The sequence below is a fragment of the Mauremys reevesii genome, linkage group 3, assembly GCF_016161935.1.
Source record: "Mauremys reevesii isolate NIE-2019 linkage group 3, ASM1616193v1, whole genome shotgun sequence".
Classification (NCBI taxonomy): domain Eukaryota; kingdom Metazoa; phylum Chordata; order Testudines; family Geoemydidae; genus Mauremys; species Mauremys reevesii.
In genome coordinates, this window is record NC_052625.1 from 82,358,799 (window position 1) to 82,378,805 (window position 20,007).

Here is a 20,007-nt window from a genome sequence, read left to right on the forward strand (position 1 = left end):
GAGAGCCCCATGTTAATCAAGATTACTTGAACAGGAGTAATCTAACAATATTGTTGACTGATTAAGTTCACATACTTTAACTAAAAATGTTAGCTCATAAAAGAAGCTAGAGTCCAACCAACGTTGTATAATCTACTTGTTGGATGTTGCTGAACATTTGAGCTGCACGTATTGTCAAGGCAAAAACTGTGATGAACATGGTTTTTAACTGAACGTGGTCTATGCACAGTTTAGTTGCAAGTGTGAATGAGCATCAAAAGTTCAGCTGCACCAGTTGCTGATGCTACTTGCTGACAACAGGTAGTGTCTGTAAAGTTGACAATCCGAAAAGTTAGTAGAGAAGGTCAAAGGGAACTGGGAGCAAATTTGCAGAAATGCCCTAAAGATTCTTAGTGTCAGGACATGCAAAAAAGACTGTGCGGAGTGCTGTCGTCTTCTGCCACTTATTTGAGCATCACAGCATACTTTATTTGCTTTCAGGATCACTGTGCCAGGCTTAGCCTGGCTAATACTCCGTATGCACTACAAAAAGGATTATAGCAGGAAATGTGCATGAAGTGGAGAGGAGAATTGCTTAATTTATAAGTAGAATGGCTTCACCTTCCAGTGTCAGTGGTGGAAAAAATTGGTTATTTGTTATTCCTGATGCTGGGGGGGTAGCCCCTTGTGTGAGACACGAGCTGCTCCAAGACTGTGGAGATAGAGTATCCATGAGATCCAGCTTTCAATCTGTTCCAGAGACTGTCTTTCAAAACATGAGACTTTGGATAGCTTCAGACTAGCTTTTTTTTTTTTTTTTCCTTTCCTTTTTTGTAGATGTCTCATTCAGCCCCAAATGAGGAAGACTGGGTGGAAGGTAGTTGCTAAAGAGTATGCACTTTTATTTTGGCATAGTGATGGGGAAGTGACTAGAGCAAGGGCAGTGGTGCAGAGGAAAACAAGGGAGGGATGAAGAGATGGATTTAAAAAAAACCACAAAACTCTGGAACCACCAGAATATATGTATAACATCTCCAGTCACTACTTGTATATTTTATCCTGCCCCCCCATCTTTTCAGCTGCTTCTCTATTTAGATTGTAAGCTGTTCAAGTCAGGGACCTATCTTAGATCTATCATACTTTAAATGATATATAAATGATAGATTAAAAATGCAACAGCCTCAAATGGATAAATTTAAAAAAATGCTATTACCAAAAATAGTCAGTTTGACTGCTGTGTTGTGTTTTCTTGCAGTCTTAGAGGGAGATGTTCTTGTTTCTTATCATGGAATATTCTTGGTTCCCTGAACCAGAGGGAATGTGCTGATATTCCAGGGTTGTGTAGGATATTCCTTTTATTAACTCAAAAAACAATGTCCTATCTGCAGTGATTTACCCACGGTGAATAAAAATCCAATATTTTGGGAGGGGTGTGTGTGATTTTTTTTTTTTAAAATAGATTTTTTTAAATTTTCTTTTATAAAATGAAATCTGAATTTATTACAAAATCCGCTAAAGCCTAAATTTGTTGTTATCCCTCAAAACATTTAAATATAAAATACTTATGCTGAATCCATGTGCCTCTATCAAAAACTTTGAGTTAAAGGCTGTTTTTCCTGTATGAAGGCAGAATTGGGGGGTGGGGGGGAATCTAACTGAGATCAAGCATTATAAATATGGCACAATAGGCCACACGCGTTAAGGGCTTTATCCTGGTCTAAACTTATTTTTGTGCTATTCGTATGGACTGCCTGCCCTGTCTTACTATGCTAGTGAATGATAACTTACATTATTGTCAGAAATGTGGTTTTTATGGTGGATTATTTATGAATTTCAAAATGTTAGTGTTCAAAATAGAATTGGCAATTTGTTGTGGGAGTATTTATCAATTACATTTTTATCAGTACTGCTGGATTTATGATTTTTTTTAATTGCTCAATCAATATAAACAAACATCCTGTTTTAAAAGTAAAGTTTTATTAGGCATTTAAGAATTTTAACATTTAAAAATGTTTTTTCCAAATGCTAGAGATAAGGGTTTAAATAGATTTAGATTATCCAATGATATATTAATTTCCCCTATGAACCTATAAAACTGGGTTTAGAATAAATTATATCATTTGAACAGTAGCACAGACAGCTGCAGTAGGCAGAATCTTTCATTTACAATCTTTTTTTTTTTTAAAAGCAGTGCACTCTATATTCTTAGTGAGTGAGAGTGACTCTTACCTTTTTTAGTTTCAGGGTCCAGCTTAGACATAAGGGTTTCTGCATGTCCATCTGCAATGTGAACAACGTCAGAGTCATCTGCTGGTACTACCAGCAGTGCTGCAACTTAACTTATGTTGGATAGTAAATTACCTATATATCAAAAAAGACTTTTTTCATTGTCCAGTAAAAGCATGCATGAGTTTGTAGCCAAGACCAGCAAATTCCAGCAAGACTCCATAGATGGGGAAAAATAGTTTTGGTTCATTTATGTGACAAATTCTCCCTTTTTTGTCTTGTTCAGAACAAACATTTAATTGACACGTTTCAGTCATTACAACCAGGCTGTACTCCACCTGACAGAGCAGACATTTCTGGAATATTGCTGAATAGAGTGTATGAAAAGGAAATTGAACAATGTGCAAAAAAATTGATGGGAAATTCATTAGTCTGAGTCTTGATGGGTGGAACAATGTACACAATGATCCAGTAATATGTATTTGTATGACAACAGAAGATAGTGTTGTCTATTTTACAGAAACAATTGACACATCAGGAAATGCCAATGCAGCAGAATATTAAGAGATGTAGCAGTAAATGCTATAACAAACTGATCAAAAATTCAAGTGTCAAGTGCATTGCTTTGTCACAAACAATGCTACAAATGTAGCAAAGAGGAGACAAAATCTAGAAGAAGATAATGAAGGGAACCTGAAACTTATAATGTGGGGATAGTGCTCATCTGATGCATCTTACATTTAATTTTTTCCCTGCAACTGCAGGAATAAAAGAAATTGTTGAAACTGCAAAATAGTTATGTAACAACCTTTTGCTTCATCTTCACTGAGAGCAGCATGATCCAAGCTAATTTTCCACCATGATGTACAGTGGAATTCAGTGGTTGACAGTTTTGAGCTATTTATTAAGAACTGACCTGTTCTGATGACAATTTGTGAAGAAAATTGTGACAAAATAGATGGAATGATCACAACCAAAGTAGTCAACATTGGACTAAAGAGAAATGAAGATGGTATGGTGAATATACTGAAACCTGTTTCCATAGCCTTGGACAAACTGTAGAAAGATTGCTGATGCTGTTGAAATTTTGGAAAGAACTTTGAGATATTGAAGAAAGAAATACCCAAGAACAAAGTTAAATTGTATGCAGTAAGGAGGTGGATGGATCAAATGCTTACTCCACCTCATTTTCTTGCCAATATTCTTAACCCAAAGTACCGGGGTAGATGCCCAACTGCTGAAGATGCTGCTGCAATGGCATGGGCATCTAATAATCACCCATCAATCATGCCAACCGTAATAAATTTCAAGGCTGGCGAACCATTACAGCATGATGCTTTAAAAGAAAGTCACTCCACTGTAACAGTGGAAATAGCTAGCTTGCACCTGGAACTAGAGTTTGTGGAAATGCTAAATCAGCTTTTGACAGCAAGTAGCCTCTTTTGCAGGCACCGAAAGGATTTCCCCCCCATGCCATTTGGACTAGTTCATTCAAAGTGGAGACACCAGGAGTTGAAAAGGCAGGAAAACTTATCTCTCTTTCGGTCTAGGAGTACAAACAAGGTGGGAGGGGATGAGATCTACTAGTTTTTAAAAGTCTGAAGTACAGCCTAAGTAACTTAAACTGTTTCATTTTCAGTAGGCGCTTAATCTCTAGTCACTTTCTGTTAGGCACATTTGAAAATTTTCACTGGCTGACCTGAATTAATCAATTTAATTCACTGACCACAGTTAATACCTCTATTCCTTTAATAAATCATTTAGTTGTAAATGTGAAGCATATTTTGATAAGTTTATATATTCAAAACACTTAAGGTTGTTTTGTTAATAAAAAATAAACATTATATGCTATGTTGTTTAATTTAGTTCCAGTTACCATCCTAATTAGCTTGACGCAAATTGTTAGCAAAATGTTAACTATCTAGTAAATAAGCAAAATCATTTACATTTTTCTGACATACTAAAATGTACCATGACTAAGAAAATATTAAGCTCTGTAATTGCTTAAATAATATATATAGTTATAGGGTACCCTCCTATGCAGCAAAAAAAGCAAGTCTAGTGTAAAGTCTCTAGTTGTAAATCAACATGTTTTAATGGTTATATCGACCAATCAGAATGCCCCTTTCTTTAGAAAATAACTGAAGTACAAATGAAAAAGTTGTTGAAAATCTATTTAAATCAAGGCTTTCCACTTGGCAATTTAAATCCTGATGTAAATTGCTGATTTAAGTAATCCACCCTGATTTTACCACAAAATGTGGTGGTCCACATGCTTGAGCCATTCCTCTTGTCTTTTTCCTGCCCCAAAACTGAAGGGATTCCTAAGGAAATATACATTCATGTGAAAGGGGATCTTTCCTGGTCTGCTGTTTTTTATATTTGCTGTTTTGGAATGACTTCTAACATGTAAATTTAAAAAGTTTGCTTGCCTTGTGAGGGACGGCAAAGAGGTCTCTAGAGAATTTGAAGCAATGGAGTATGCTGCTATAATACTGACTCTTGTAGAAATGCTAAATAACTGGAGTTAACTTTCCATTGTCTTGCAGTCTTTTACATGCTGTTCATGACTTCAAAATCATCAGTTGGCTTCCATTTCCCAACAAGATTAGAGTTCATATTTTAGTTTCCAGTGGGGTGCTGAATAGCTAAGTTTGGCATATGTTGGCAAAGTGATTTTTAGAAATGGATGGTAAATACTGCCTGACTGGTTTAAATTTAAATTTTTCATTGAGAAGCTTTCACTTCTAGTGATTTATGAACAACTTTCAGTTAGGCAACCTGGATGAAATCAAACTCTGAGCTGTTTCTCCTGTTGTAATTGTCCAAGTTAAGTTTCAAGACTTTCCTTTGTTTGTGGATTTGATTGTAGTATAAAAGCTTTTTCTACACTGCACCTGGTTTATCTGTCATGCTTGGGTCAGTCCTTAATTTTGTTTTTTCTCTTAAGTCTGTTTCTATTGTGTGCTTTCTGTGCAGAGTTTGTTTTAGAGTTCTCTGAACAGTTCACAGTTGGTGACCTCTCCTCTCTGAAGGGAATGCAGATGAATAGGCCACTGCTTGAGAAGACTTTGGCTCTCATCCTCTTTTTGCCAGGCCTCAGCATTCATGGGAAAGTTCCCCACCTTGTTTTAGAATGAGATTAAAGTTGTATCAAAGTTTTATAGTATGGAGCTAAAAGTTTCAGTTCCAGCTTACTGTTTCAGCTATTAGATCTATTATAGTATAGGGATTTCAGCTAGTTGGCTCAATCATTTGTAATCTGTTTTCCCTTTAGTTTTATTTAATGTTTGTCAGGAGCTACTTCTATGGACAGCTAGCTTCTTGCACTGTCAGAAAAATGAAATCCAATTAATGCTCTCCCAGGCCCTCCATGGGCAGCAAGCTATGATACCTCCAAAATCTTCATCTTGCCTGCTTTCAGAATCCGTTAGGGAATGTCTCTCTTCCAAAGGCGAATAACAAGAGCATTTATGCAGAATAGGGATATTTGCTTAATGTTACAAAATGACATTTAAAAAAAAATCAAAATGTTTAGAGCCCCTTTTAAAGCAATCTGGATAAACTTCAGCTATGCATGGCTAGTATACCATCACCTGTCTACCTCACTACAGGACCAATATTTAAAAAAAAATTTATGTAATTATAAAGTATCATTAAATTTGCAGATACTAACATTGAGGAAATGGGCAAGATTCAGACTCGTAGCTGTTGTACAAGTTTAGTGGTATATAAAATGTAATTAGGTAAGTAGAATGTTTATGGAGTTGGTTAATGTACTTGAAGGATAGGGTTAGAGTAACCAATAGGTAACAGATAAATAGAATGGGAGGGCCTTATCTATGAGAAATCTTCTTGAGAGAACTAGTGAGGTGACACAACTGAAATATTTAAGAGCTGAATGTTATAAAATGAAGCATGATGAATTATGATGAGCAATTTCACTTCTTTGCCAAGTGCTCTTATTCATGGTGTTCCACTGGGTTCAATCTTTTCAACTCCCTTCAATGTGTGAGTGAAGCCACAGGGAGAATGAGGTGCACTGAGCATCAGTGACATTGATATGTTTATAGTCAGATCCAGTTCACTAAGGTCAGCCAGAACCATTTTCCTGCTCTGCCAGTGTCTGGTAGCAATGAGACTACACAACCTAGTAGCAGTTCAGGTGTGAATTCAGTTTTTAACTTTGTGCCTTGGAGTAGGGCAGTGAATTGATTGTCACAGAATGTCTGCCCTGCAATTGGACATGTGATTGCAGCTTGTGTAGGCACACCCATGCCAGCTTTAATCTGGCTAGTACAGCTAAAAATAGCAGTGAAGATGCAGCAGCATGTACCCTGGTGAGGGCTAGGAATGTGACTATTATAACAGACTGCCATGTCTGCTGTAGTTTAGGTTAAAACCAACTTTCTGTTTAAACTTGATTTTTCTAAGTGCTCTAAAATCCACACAGTTATTTAGCTTTCCTTGAAATTTGGTGACCTGGCATAAGTGTCTCACTTGAGCAGTATGCTCAGAGAAAACCAGGACACAGAGTTCAGGTACATGCCCGCACAGCCTTAACTCTTCCCTCTTTTTGAGCAATGCTCATATAAGCCCATAACACATACTTTACCTTTTTGCCCTGCAGGGAATAAGAAATACCTGCACCTGCCCTACACTCTGACACTTAACCACTCTGCTGAAAGAACACCACATCCACTAACTCCTTCAACCCCTCTTACAACCCTTGACTTTATGCATACGATGCCATCAAGCACTATGCTTTCATTTACCCTTTATTAAATGCATAGACCACACTCCTCTCGCACCTAGCTGCTGACAATCCCCATGGCAGTGGGGGTGCCCTGGTAGTGACACAACCTGCACAGTACAGCCCTGAAATGAGGCATATTGGCTCTCCCAAGATGCACATGCACTTCCCTTTGATCACCCACAGAGGGGTCAGGGAAGAGGGGGCTCACATCTCCCCCAGAGGGCCACAACCACCCAGATCATCTTGTATCACAATGACAGCTCTTCCAAGCAGCTCCAACTTATTCCTCCACCATTCAATGCAGCTACGCCTAACACAGTGAATGGAGCTGGAGTGCATGCAGATAATTCCCAGTGGCTCTTGGCTGTTGAGGGGGAGGGGGATTTGTAGGAGAGGGGGCAGGGGCAGAGTTAAGGTTTCATGGATGTGTACCTTAACTCTGTTTTTCCTGGTCTTCACAAGTTTAGGTTTTGCTCAACTCAATGTTCTGGAATAGCAGGGCACAGGATACCTCAGTGCCACCTTAACTTTCTGTTAACGGAGCTTTTTGCCATTTAATGTGCCTACCTGTAACCCTGAGTACGTATTGCCTGCGCTGAAGCCTGCACCGCCATGGCTTCACTGCTATTTTTAGTCACACTAGCTTTATTAAAACTAGTGTGGGTGTGCCAACACAAGGAGCGATCACACCTTTGAGTGCAGTATAGACATACCCTGAGTATCAAAGCAGCCATTGGAAGTAGATTGCTGACCCCTTTAACTGAGATTGCATGGCACTTGCACAGTACTTAATTAGTAACTTGGCTTGTGCCCCTGTCTTCTAAAATGTAGGAATGCCTGTAATAGGTCACTGCCTACACAAAGTCTGGAATACATGTAAATTAAAAAATGCATATATGCAGACATTAAAATCCATATTATTTTGTCTGTTTAGGTAAGTCTTAAGTGACTTCCTGCTAAAACTTAAGTTTTCAACAACTTCTTAATTTTTATTGTGTGACAAACAATAGCTAGAACATGCATTTGTTTTGGATAATTTTAATGTTTTGTATTCAAAAAATGGTGGCTGTATTTAGGGACTTTTAAGTTTTTATAGTACCGATCACTCAGAGTGTCTATATTGCAATTAAAAACCTGCAGTTGGCCCGTGTCCACTGACTCGGGCTCTCAGGGCTCGGGTAAGGGGCTAGTTTAATTGCAATGTAGACATTCGGGCTGGAACCTGGGCTTTAAAATCCTGCAGAGTGAGCTCAGGCTGCTGGCCAAGCCCAAGCAATTAAACAGCCCCATTGCCCAAGCCTGCTGGCACAGGCCAGCTGTGGGTGTCTAATTGCAGTGTAGACATACTTGTGGTGTCAAAGTCAGTGGACGTTTTATATTTTATTTCTAACACCTTGATACAAACGTGCATCCTGTTGTGGTTTATGACAGTTAGTAAATGGAGTTGTATGGTTGCTCTTGAAAGAGCTGTCCCAATGCAAAGTATTTTATCCAGTCTTCTGATTCTGGGATTGCTGTTTCTGAACTCCTATGGGTGTCTGATCACAAGCACTACTGTAATCATGTCTTCAGCTATCACGCTGAAAACCTTTCTTTATAGAAAATCATGTAGAAAGCCTTTCTATATTCTAAGAACAGGACTTTTGGCTAAACAGTCCTTGGGTTCTATTTCTGGGTATCTTTTTGTCACCTGCTTTTTGTATGTGTTTGGAATTCCTCCTGCTAAGCAATTCTTTACATGGGGATTTAGAACATACAGCACATGCAGAATAAGAGCTATAGGTTTCCTATCAAGTACTTATAAAAGAGCTATTCTGTTCAGTTACTAAGGAATATAGGAGCCACTCTAAAGTCTGAAAATTAGCTAGACAGACCTTTCTTTTGTTACATTGTTATCATGCTGCTAACAATTTGCAAGTATTAGTGCTCAATGTCACTGTTTCCGTAACCCTCCTTTTTTTTCCTGTGGAGATGTGTTGAATTTTATTATTTTTTCCTACTGAAGCTGTCTTGCACACTCACAATAGCATCGGATAACTCAAGGTTCTTGTAAATGAAACAGATTTATGATTTGGCTTATTAGATTTTTCCAAGTCGAATGTGTCTGATAGCTCAATATAAATAGCTTCTGTTGCTGAGCCTGCACTTGCCATAGAAATATGACTATACATATCTGTTTGTGTAGAAATAGTAAAATAATTTGAGAATTAAATGACTGCTTTGACCATTGTTTGTAAAAGACAAATGACTTATTGCAGGAAATATGTCCTAGTTCGTCTCCCAGTTTTTCTTTTCAGGGGTGGAGAAGTAATAGAATCATGAATTTTCATTTGTGTGTAAACTGTGTTCCAGATGTTTTGGGAGATAGCTTATTTCTGTAGCCTGCTAATAGTACAGACCAATAGGTGTTCCTTCTCCCCACCAATCAGCTGGGCAGGAAATGGCCATTGAAAATCAAGATCTTCTACCTCACTGAGACCAGGTCTCCCTACTACTTTTATTATTGACATCCACTGAGCCAGTTGCTAACCTGCACTTAAAAATCCTGCATGCATTGACTGACCAACATGTCTGATGTGAGCTTGTAAATAAGAACTGGCCTTTCACTTTAGTTTCCTTAAATGTCACCAAATGCCAGAAGGAAGGCATGAATGATTTGCACACCCAGCCTGCTATTTTCTGCACCATTAAATCAATACAGCTCTTTACCTTAGCAATGAGTATGAATATGAATAGTAATCTGTTAAGAGATTCTCCTATGGTAAGCTAGCTAACCTGCAGTATCTTGCACTTACCACTGAATGCTATTCCACTGAAAGAGTCTGACATTAGTATGTATGGGGAAGGGGAAGAATGGTTATTGTTTGTTAGGCTTGTGCATTTTATTGTCCTTGTCAGTTAATCTAAATTGCTATAGCTCTCTTTAACATTTTGCTCTAGGATTCAACATGTGGGACTTGGTACCTACACTTATATTTTGTAAAAACATCTTCACCTTTGGAACTGGCTCTCCTAGTCATTGCTCTTGTGATAGTTTTACAAATTTTAGAGTTGTTGGCAATTGTAGTGATATTATGGTGCATTAGTAATCAAGTCCAGGTAATCTGGCTTTTCTTTTGGAGAGGGGCTTGATACCAAGGAGTTTCTCTTGCCAGGGAAAGCAAATTGATTGCCAGTTTAACCTAAATCAGAATCACAAAGAGTTAATTTTAAAGCTGATTTCTAGGCAAAACTTGGTAAAGTTATGTTTGCTAAGGAACGCATTTAAAAAAGGGGAAAATTTATTTTCTTTCTTTTAAAGACATCAACAGTTCAAGGAAGGTGGATACACTGTTAACTGAATGTGTGCACAATTAGAAGTTATCAGATTGCATACTTCACAAACAGAATTTAGCTCTGCCTATCTGTTAATTTCAGGACAGCTGAAAGAAGGAAGTTGATGGGGAAGGAGCTTCCAAACATGAGTGAGAAGCCAGGAGCAGAGGAAGCTAGCCTTTAAGGGAAACCTCCCATGAGTGCAGAGGGAAGCCCAGGATAGTGACTCTGAGGCTAGGGCTTTCTGATGTTTTACTTACCAACAATAATGAATCATTGTTTCAGAACTACATATCTGATTTCCGGGAATAAATATTCCTGAACTGCACAGACCAGTCATGTGTTTTGGATAACTAATATTCTGCCCATCCATAATTCTCTTTATAATTTCAGTTGGATTAAGTATTCATTTCCTGTGCTTATCTCTCATGCACTGTTTTCACACCTGCCACATTCTACCCATGAAGTTAGGTGAAGTAATTCCTGTATATACTTTTGTAAACCATTTTGAGATTCAAGATGTCAGGGTAAATGTTCTCTGTTCAGGCTCACAGTGCCAGGTCTGTATCTGAGATTGAGTCTCTTTGGGTGTCCCTTGAACAAGGCAGATTAATGGATTTTTCTGTTATAACTAATTACCTCTTTAAGCTTTAAGAATTTGATATATAATAAAGCTACTTATGTGAAAGTAAGGCCCCGTGTATTTTTTGATGCCATATGGAATGTTCTGCAGAGTTGTACTCTAGAATCTAAAACTTCCTAGCTCTCGTAGCTGTAAAGAAAACCTACCCAATCTGAACAAAGGTGTGAGGTTTGCTTGAGCCAGCAAGCAAGTTGAAAAGTGTGTAACTGTAAAATCATCTGAGATTTAAATTCTAAAACCTAAAGATGACCATTTAAATATCAACTTCATTATGTCAATGCTGATCTTTATCAGATATGTGGAGCTAATGCGTTTATCTCACAGCCTCCAACTGTCTGCCATGCCTTTTTGGATGCTGAAACCTACAAATATCTCCTACCCAGCTTTTCCGTTACAGCTTCTTTGATGCAATTGTACGTTGTCAGTACAAATTTTTGTGGCACATTGAACTTGAATGACGCTGGGCCAAATTTTCCAGTCTGCTGCACCATAGTGCTGTAAAAAACAAGCCTCTTGCTGCAGAATATAGCTTACCACAAAGTATGTGAATCTTGGAAATAGCCAAGGAATTCTGAATAAACAAATTTCTGATAAGCATTGTTTACTCCAGTCTGTTCTGAATCTATAAAATCTCAGTTCGGACTTGCAGCTTGTTTCAGTATTTGCACGGGTAGTGGCTGTTTAAAAAACAACAAAAAGCCCTCTAAAAATACACTTATGCTTAAGCAGCAATGCATGTAAACTTTGTACATAAAGTACTTAATTTTGAATTTGGCATTGGTAATCTACAGTGGATGGGAGCTTTAGAAATGCTTTGACAGATGTGTACTCTGAATTTTCATGAAAGTACAGGATATTTCTCCTTTAGAGGGGGACACAATTGAAATCTAGATGGTACTGAGTGAAAAGTAGTTTCACCAGCTACACCTGCCCTTGAGTTCCCTTACAAATTTTTACTGTTTTATAGCTAATGTCAATGTTTGCCTTCCAACTTCGTTCAGATCAAATATACTCTGTTAACAACTGCCCTTGCTTGCTTAGCTTTGACTCTGAGTGTCAAGCTTGGTTCATTCCTTCTCACATGCCACCATCAATATTAAAGATTCTGCAGGGAAATCCTGCCCTTAGTGGGCTTTCACAAGGGAAACTGACTCTGTAATTGAAACTTAGCAAATAACTGTAATACAGGAGAAGGAATACAATCTTCCTTAATTGTGTTGACTCTGCAGGGCTAATAGGAGCAGCTGACTGAATAAATAGAGTGCAGATGTGTAGAATAAAGGCTTTTCCAGAGACATGTCATAGTAAAATCTCACTGTAGTTATATACCTAATTCCCAAATATAGTCTATAAAATAAATGCTTCCTGTTATCCCACTTTCTCTTTCAACTTGATTCTGCGATATATCCTAATGCTGAATTGACACCAGTTGTTTTAATGGTACCATGAACACATGATTATGACTTCTCTGTGGGATTAAGCAGGAAGAAAAATGGGGCTGTTAGTGAACTTTCATCCTGTATTTATCAATACCTTTACTGGAATTCAAAAAGACTGATGGTTAGTTTTTCATTAAATGTTACTATTTTTAATATAGTCAGAAATCCAGTAGAAATTTTATTTGAAAATCTACTATTAACATGGGTTCTGCCAAAATGGGGGCCCGTAAATGGCAACTTGCTGTGGCCCTTTCAAAAGTTTTTTATCAGAAAGCCACTTCCCAGAGTATGATGAAAATTATTAATAACTTGGCTATGTAGTATTTAGCTTTTATTATAAATATTCATTAGAAGTGCTCTGAATGTGCAAACTGCTGGACATAGACTATTTATTCAGCTGTTGTTTTCGTCACACTTTGCCATCACGATTCTTTGTAGAAACAAACTTCAGTATCACGGATTACATTTAGGTTCACATTTCCTAATAAATTTTCTATTTGAGAGCAAGACGTTTCTTCGAGTAAGTAGTTGCCACATATGTTAAACGTTTGATCCAGTGTCTAGAACGCTGTTTTGTTTTCCTGTTTTTGGAAAAATTGGGGAACTTGCCATTCTTTCCCTTGGTGCCTAAAACAGATCTCTTGAGGTTTTTATGCCTTTAAAAGGGTCTAAAGGCCATGTTAGGGCCAAAGAGTAAAAGTGACTCGTCATCCCTTTTGAAAATACAGAAAATTAATATCAATTAGTCATACCAATTTAAGAAATGGTTTTAAGGTTTTTTGTTTTGTTTGGTTTTTTTTCTTCCCCAGGAGGACCCAAATGACATTGATGCACTAAAAAAGAAAGACCCTCGCAGTAACAATGGGGAAGACAAAGCACAAAGCGTGGAGACCCTACCTCCAGGTATTGCAATAATGGCTGTTGCCAAAGTAAAAAGTCCAAAACTATGAAAAGCTGGGGCTGTGAATTTTTCTGATAGAGGCTTTTACCCAGGAAGGGAGAGAATTATTATGCAAAATGTGGTTTTGCTTTAATTCTGAAAACTTCAACTTTCAGAACTCTAGCCCACCTTATGAGTAAAAATACCTATTTTGCTGAGACTTGGTCCTAAAACACTCTACCTACATTTGATCTGTGCCTGCTCATGCTATAAGCCAGGGGTCTCAAACACACGGGCTGCATGTGGCCTGTGCAGTTATTTGCTGCAGTCCACCAAGCTTCCTGCACCCTCTCGGAGTTATTTCTGGTGGCCACCATGCTCCCCTCACCCCCCCGCCCCACGCCAGTGCGCCATGTCCCCATTCCTCTGCCTACCTCCAGGCACTTTCCACTGCCAAACAACTGTTTGGTGGTGCTTAGCGTTTTCGGGGGTGTGTGTGAAAGGAGTGGGGAGCCGTGTGCTTGGGGGAGGAGGCGGAGAAGAGATGGGGCATGGGTGGGGATTTGGGGGTGAGGAAGGGGTGGGAAGAGGCGAGGCAAGGTGGGGCCTCATAGAAGGGGTGGAGTGGATGAGGGGGCAGAAGGGCGGGCTTTTGTACTTTTATATGAAAAGGTGTCAGTGATGTGGCCCTCAGGCCAATGTACTAGTCCTCATGTGGCTCTCGTGGTGATTTGAGTTTGAGATCCCTGCTGTAAGCTATTCCCTGGGTACAGATTCAGTTGTTGGAAGAAGGCTCTTGTACAAGAGGTGATCCTAGGCGAAACTTCCACCTTGCGCCCTCCCCCATCCCCGAACCCCTGCCTTGAGGTGCCCCTCCGTCCCCGCGGCAGCTCCCTCCCTCCGCCCTGAGGTGCCCCCCTCTCCCTCCACCCTGAGGCACCCCCCCCCCCAGCCCCAGCTCACCCCTGCCCCGCCTCCTCCCCGAGCACGCCGTCGCTGCTTCGCTTCTCCCGCCTCCCAGGCTTGTGGCGCCAATCAGCTTAGGTTCCGCAAGACTGGGAGGCGGGAAAAGTGAAGCAGCTCGAGGAGGAGGCGGGGCAGGGGTGAGCTGGAGCGGGGAGTTCCCCTGCATGCCGCCCCCTCTTCCCCTTACTTGCTGCAGGCGACCCTCCCCGCGCTCCCCTGCCCCAGCTCCCTCCACCTAAATGCCAGTGGTGGCCGAAGATTCGGCCGCCGCAGTCACTGCCAAAGAAAATGCTGCCCCCCAAATCCTAGCGGTCGCCTAAATGGTTGCACCGGCGCTGGGTGCTCCAGTTCTCCACTGGTGGGACTAGCAGGTGGTATGCACTCCCTATTGGAATGTGATACTTAACACATGAGCCCAGCTTCAATCAGGAGCAGGTCATTTTAGCTTCAAATTGGGGAAAAAACCACAGGCTTTTGTGATAGATATTGTGTTTCTCTTGTGTAACAGTCTGTCTAGGCTAATGTGTTGGCTATGAGCTTTGTGCTCCAAAGCAAAGTGACATCTTTTCCCACTCATCTGACATTCTCTAGCATAGAACATATGAATGGAGCAAGGAGTCCAGTGTCTGTTTAAGAGGAACAGGGATGTTTCCTGAGATGTGAGCTAGGAAAGCCCCAAGTGACCGTGTGATGTGCCCATTTATTTATTTCTCAGTATAGGTTTGTTCCTCTTCTTAGTACTCCTGTTGCTATAAAACTGCTGTTTTGCAGCAGTGATAAATATGCATAGCTAGAATTAAAGCACCAAGGAGTGTAAAAAAGCTAATAACTTATTAGAATTGTTTCTGATGCCTAGCACTCTGCTTGAAGGACAAGTGTGTCTTGCAAAGGAAATTACTTTCTACCAGATGGTTCCACGGTATGTGTTCTCTCATTGATCTTCTATACAAATCCAGATGCTTGGTCGGGAGAAATTATAACCCAAGCATCTGGACTAGTATAGATGATCTTGAAGAAAATTAACAACCTAGGCGAGTTTTCCTCTGTACTTTAAGCAGGATTTGCTCTAATTTAAGCATGTTTTTGTTTTGTAATTTTTAATATCTGGTGCAGCATAAACTATTTTTAAATTAATGGTTTTCCACTCTGCAGTCTTTGACCCAGCTTGTTTTAGTCACTTAAGGAAATATAATTATTATGAACCTTTGCTTTCTAGCATATATATATTAGTATTACACACCATATATTAGAATTTTTTTTAACAATTTTCCAGTTTATTCATGTGCGTAAAGACTTGGTGGTAATTCAGCTAGTTTGGTTTCTAGCAGTCCTTTTTCTATACTGTTTTCTCCTTAACAGGCCTCTTTGCAAATATGTTTAATACCTCTCACTTTTACTATAATTTAGCTTTTCTTGCGACTTTTAGCTGCAGCTCTTCATTTGTAGGGATTGGGCTACTTAGCCGTGGTTTAGGGCAACAGTTCCCAAAGTATGAGGCGTACCCCCAGGAGGTGCGGCAGGGAGGGAGCGTCACCCAGCCCTGCCCTGTCCCGTCCCCAGCTTTGCTCTGGCCTTAGCCCGTGACCCCCACTCTTGGCCCCTGAGAAAAGTTTGGGCACCACTGGTTTTGGGGTTCCAGGCATATATCAAATGCTTTTGGCTTTCCTCCTGAGTAGGGGAGATCTTCCCATTGGTCATAGGGAGCAGACACAGGTGTTGAGATGGGTATGGGGAAAACATGGAAAGGGAGGATTTAGAGGTTTGTCTTAAATGTAGTAAGGGAGAGGCCAGGAGCTGGAGGATATGGAGCCAGGAATGAGACCAGATTCCAGAACGTTCAGAAAGGAGGTCTGTTGACCAGTCTCTCCACATACTCTTGCAGAATACACGGGACTCTAATTACAACGCTTAACGAATGTATTGTCACAGGATTATACTCTTAAAATGCTGTGCTGGTATGAGCGTTTTGAACAATGGGTTGCACATAATGTTGTGAATACACATTATGAGATCTCTAATCCAGACTTTTGCAAGTTTTGTGCAATTTTTTTAATGCAAGTGGTTAGGCTTCACCTATTAGGCTTTTTTTCCCTTTTCTCTGTTTGGCTCACTATTCCCTTCCTGCTTTTCAGTTGAGGTTTAGGAGAGCTGCTGCTTGTTTCAGCCTTCTGCAACATTGTATTTCTAGAGCTCCAGGAAAAGCAAGGAATTGTTTACTGAGAGCTCAGTGCACAAATATTTTAAAAAGTAAACTTGGGAGTCAGTCTTTATACAAAGTCATTAATGTTTTAAAGGTAAATTGACATTTTACCATCAAAAACTCTATTCACGGTGCAGTGTTCAGGGGTTCTCCCAACAAATTTTTAGGTGGCCTTAAAGTGCAGCCACCAACTCTTGCTGGTGGCTGCTGACAATTTTTCCTAAAATACTTAACTTTAGGACAAATTAAATATGCACATATGCATGTCCAAATCACTGTAATTTATTTATGTAGGTTTTTTTGCAGACTCGGTAATTAAAAATTAATGTACAGTTGTCTCTATTCTTCACTGGCCTAAATAGAATAGAAACACAAATAAGGTGCTTTGCATGTTTTGCTTTTTTGGTTGCATTTTTTTAGACTTGCTAGCAAGTAAGTCTTCTGCTGTGAAAAGTGATATTTGTATATTTGTCAATGTCACTTTTCAAGCAGACCTACTCAGCCCCAGCAAGCGGTGGAACAAATTAAGCCTTGGATGAGGAGGTAAGTAGGGGGCCATGGGGTGATGGGGGATAGATGGGAGGCAGCAGGGGTCAAGGGCGATGGGGGGTCAGGGCAGAAGGATAAGGTCCTGCTGCACGGATGGGGACTGGAAGAGGCAGCGGGGGCCAGGGGTGATGTGTGGGGGGTGAGTCCAGACCCAAAGCTAGAGCCTGCTGCCCTGCAGCTGGGGGTTGGAGCCTGCTGCTGCAGGGACCAGCCCCTGCTGGTGGCTCTGTGGGAGGGGCTACTGCTTTGCCCTCCCCTCCCCACTCTCCCTCCTCCCCACCATCACCCAGGAGGCTGTGGCTGCAAGAAAAGTCCCTGGTTGCCGCATGAAGCCGTGGTGACTGCATTTGAGAGACGCTGTCCTAAAGCATTTGATACATCACATCTTCAACACTGCAGGGAGCTAAATTCCCATACTCTGAAGTGGTGGTGTCAGCTTTAGCAGGGGTAAAGCAAAACTCTGACCACTTGTCTTGACAGATTACTAAAAAAAAGATTTATTTCTAGCTCACATGTATTAGTATCAATCTTTAATTGTATTAAATTAACAATTTGTGATTATACATTTTAATTAAAGCATTGCATTTCCCTTTTTGAGTAACGGTGCAATTAACTACACCTTTGAACCTGACAGTACAATTTTTATAAAGGACTTAATAAAAATAATATTGAGACTGAGAGATTAAAACTAATCAAGGAACTTTCCCTATTTTAGTAACTTCTTTTTAAAATTTTTCTGTCTCTCTTCCCAGTACAGGTTACTCCATTTTAGACTAGAGTAACATTAAAAATATTTTAAATGGTCCTTCTTGGAGAGGATTTAAATGTTACTGCACAACTGACATGACATTCCAGTTCTCTTCCCTTCCATCTCTTTGATAACGGCCACAGTCTAGCAGCTATTGACATCCACATTAAGAGAACTATACAATATATCCCACTGGTATTGACCTATGTTTAGTAGTAAAACTAGTTCCAAACAGTGAGCTCCTGATCCCCATGTCACCTGTGGCTGCTGCTTGGGTTGGGGATTTCCTGAGTAGCTGACATGCTACTCTTTCCCACTCCCAACCCCCTCTTTCCTTTACATATCCCCCATATGCTGTTCCTGCTGGGGTCTTGCTCCCCATCCCACACAACGATGCCTACCGCTGGAGTTTCACCTGTTCCCTTCCTTCACATCCAAGTTCATCTGCTCGGTCATCTCTTCTCTACCAGTTCAGTTAAGCTAATTTATTCTGTGGCCCATTTCCTTCTCCCTTTTTCTCCCAGATCTCCTCTGTTCTTTTTCCCCCAGGTTCATTCTGTAGGCCAGGAATGGCCAAAGTACGATATGTTCAGCTTCCCCTTACTGTCCCTGCCCAAACCTAGAGCAAGTGCTTTAGAGTCAGCTATGCCAACCTTATACCACTTGGAAATTCTCCAGTCTCCAGTTGCCTTATTACAGCAACTCTGTACCTTTTTTTTTTGCTGCTGCCACCCAGGATCTGGCTCAAAGTCTTGAGTTAGCAAATTGGAAGCAGGAGTAAGAATCTCCTTAGAAGTGAAGATCCTTTTAAAGTAGATAACGCTAACTTAAAGGGAGGGAAGACAACATCGAGACGACTGTTTCTACGTAGAACTCTTTCCAAACTTTTTTAGGCGTCATCTGCTTTTTAAAATTAATGAAAATGCTTTTAATAAATTCTAAAGCTACTGTATCACTAGCGCTTACAAATAAAACGTGAAACAAAATATTTGAAAATTCTTTTACTTACCTGTCAACCCAAATTCAGGCTTTTGCATTTCCTTGGCTACAGCTGACTGCATCACAAATGCCTGAAGCAGTGCAAGTCTCTACTGCTCTCTGGGACATTGTCAGTGATTAGGAATATGGTTCTATTTTTTTTTCCCCAGTCTTGTTGGATACTAACTGCCAGTCCTGAAACTTAATCTGATATCTGATATATGAATCAGAACCGAAAATTTTATTTTTAGTTTAACAGAGTTAAAATCAAAACTACACTACATAGCACATACAATACAAAGTTTAGGAAGCATGTTCTATCAATATTGCATAAGGTAAAATATAAGTTAAGTATAACATCTTTTAATGCAGTTTGATAGTTGGAAACAGACCCAGCTCTCCAAGCCACCAATAAATGCTCACCAGTAGCTCTGAAAAATGATTTCTGTAGTCATACTTATATACTGGGAAACGAAGCAGATAACATATAAAAATACATGGTCAGTTGCTGGAAAAGGCTGAGTAATAGAGCCTTTTATCTTAAAACTTAATGATTAGTAAATTGTCACACGCTACCCTCTTTGCAGCTTCAAAGACTAGCCTCATTTTTGCTGCGCAGCATTTCAATTTCCCTCTGCGCAGTTGTAATTTACAGCAGTTCACTTGGACTGTTGTAACTTGTAACCATGCAGAACCACATGAGCAATTCTAGCTAATGTAAACCTGTCAAATGGGAACACTTGCATTGCTCCCTCCAACTGCTGTCATACCAGAGCATTGTGGGTATGCATTCCACAGTTGTCAGTGCAAGTCCCTGAAGCAGGGCTTGGTGGGAATACCATTTCACTATTGAAGAGGTGCTTTAACCATTTAAAAAGTAAATCATATGCATTAACATTTTTAATGTATACAGTAGTATGTATTTTGTAAAATTAAATGTCAGCATTGCATTAAAATAGCCTTTATTTTTGAAACCAGAAAAGCCTTAGGATTGAATGCATTGCACTTTATTAAATGGAAAACAAATATGCATCAAATAATAGAAGTTACTGTAGTTCAGTATAAATCATCAGGCGTATAGGTGATTGTCACAGTTTTGGGCTAACTAAACCTTTGACCTCCTCTGTGCTCTGCTCAAGGAATCCCCTCTCAGGCCTCTAGCCATCACCATTCTCTGGGCAGGGACACACATCCCTCTCCCTCTTAACCCAGGGGGTTTAGACTTGCAGCCCCCTTGTTTATCTCCACAAGTCTGAGTCCAGCACCTGTGTTGCTTTCTCTTCCAGGACTTGGACTAGTGTATGCCAGTAGTTCCAAGTAGTCAAACA

General features: G+C 40.0%; 1 protein-coding gene across 4 annotated transcripts in view; it reads left to right on the forward strand.

Moving 5' to 3' along the window:
- The window catches only part of GALNT2 (polypeptide N-acetylgalactosaminyltransferase 2), a 165,887-nt gene that overhangs the window by 72,508 nt on the left and 73,372 nt on the right, over positions 1-20,007 (forward strand). For all 4 annotated transcript variants that reach the window (XM_039530759.1, XM_039530760.1, XM_039530761.1 and 1 more), the window contains exon 2: positions 13,168-13,261. In XM_039530759.1, the coding sequence (XP_039386693.1) occupies positions 13,168-13,261 (94 nt within the window). The remainder of the gene's footprint in view (positions 1-13,167; positions 13,262-20,007) is intronic.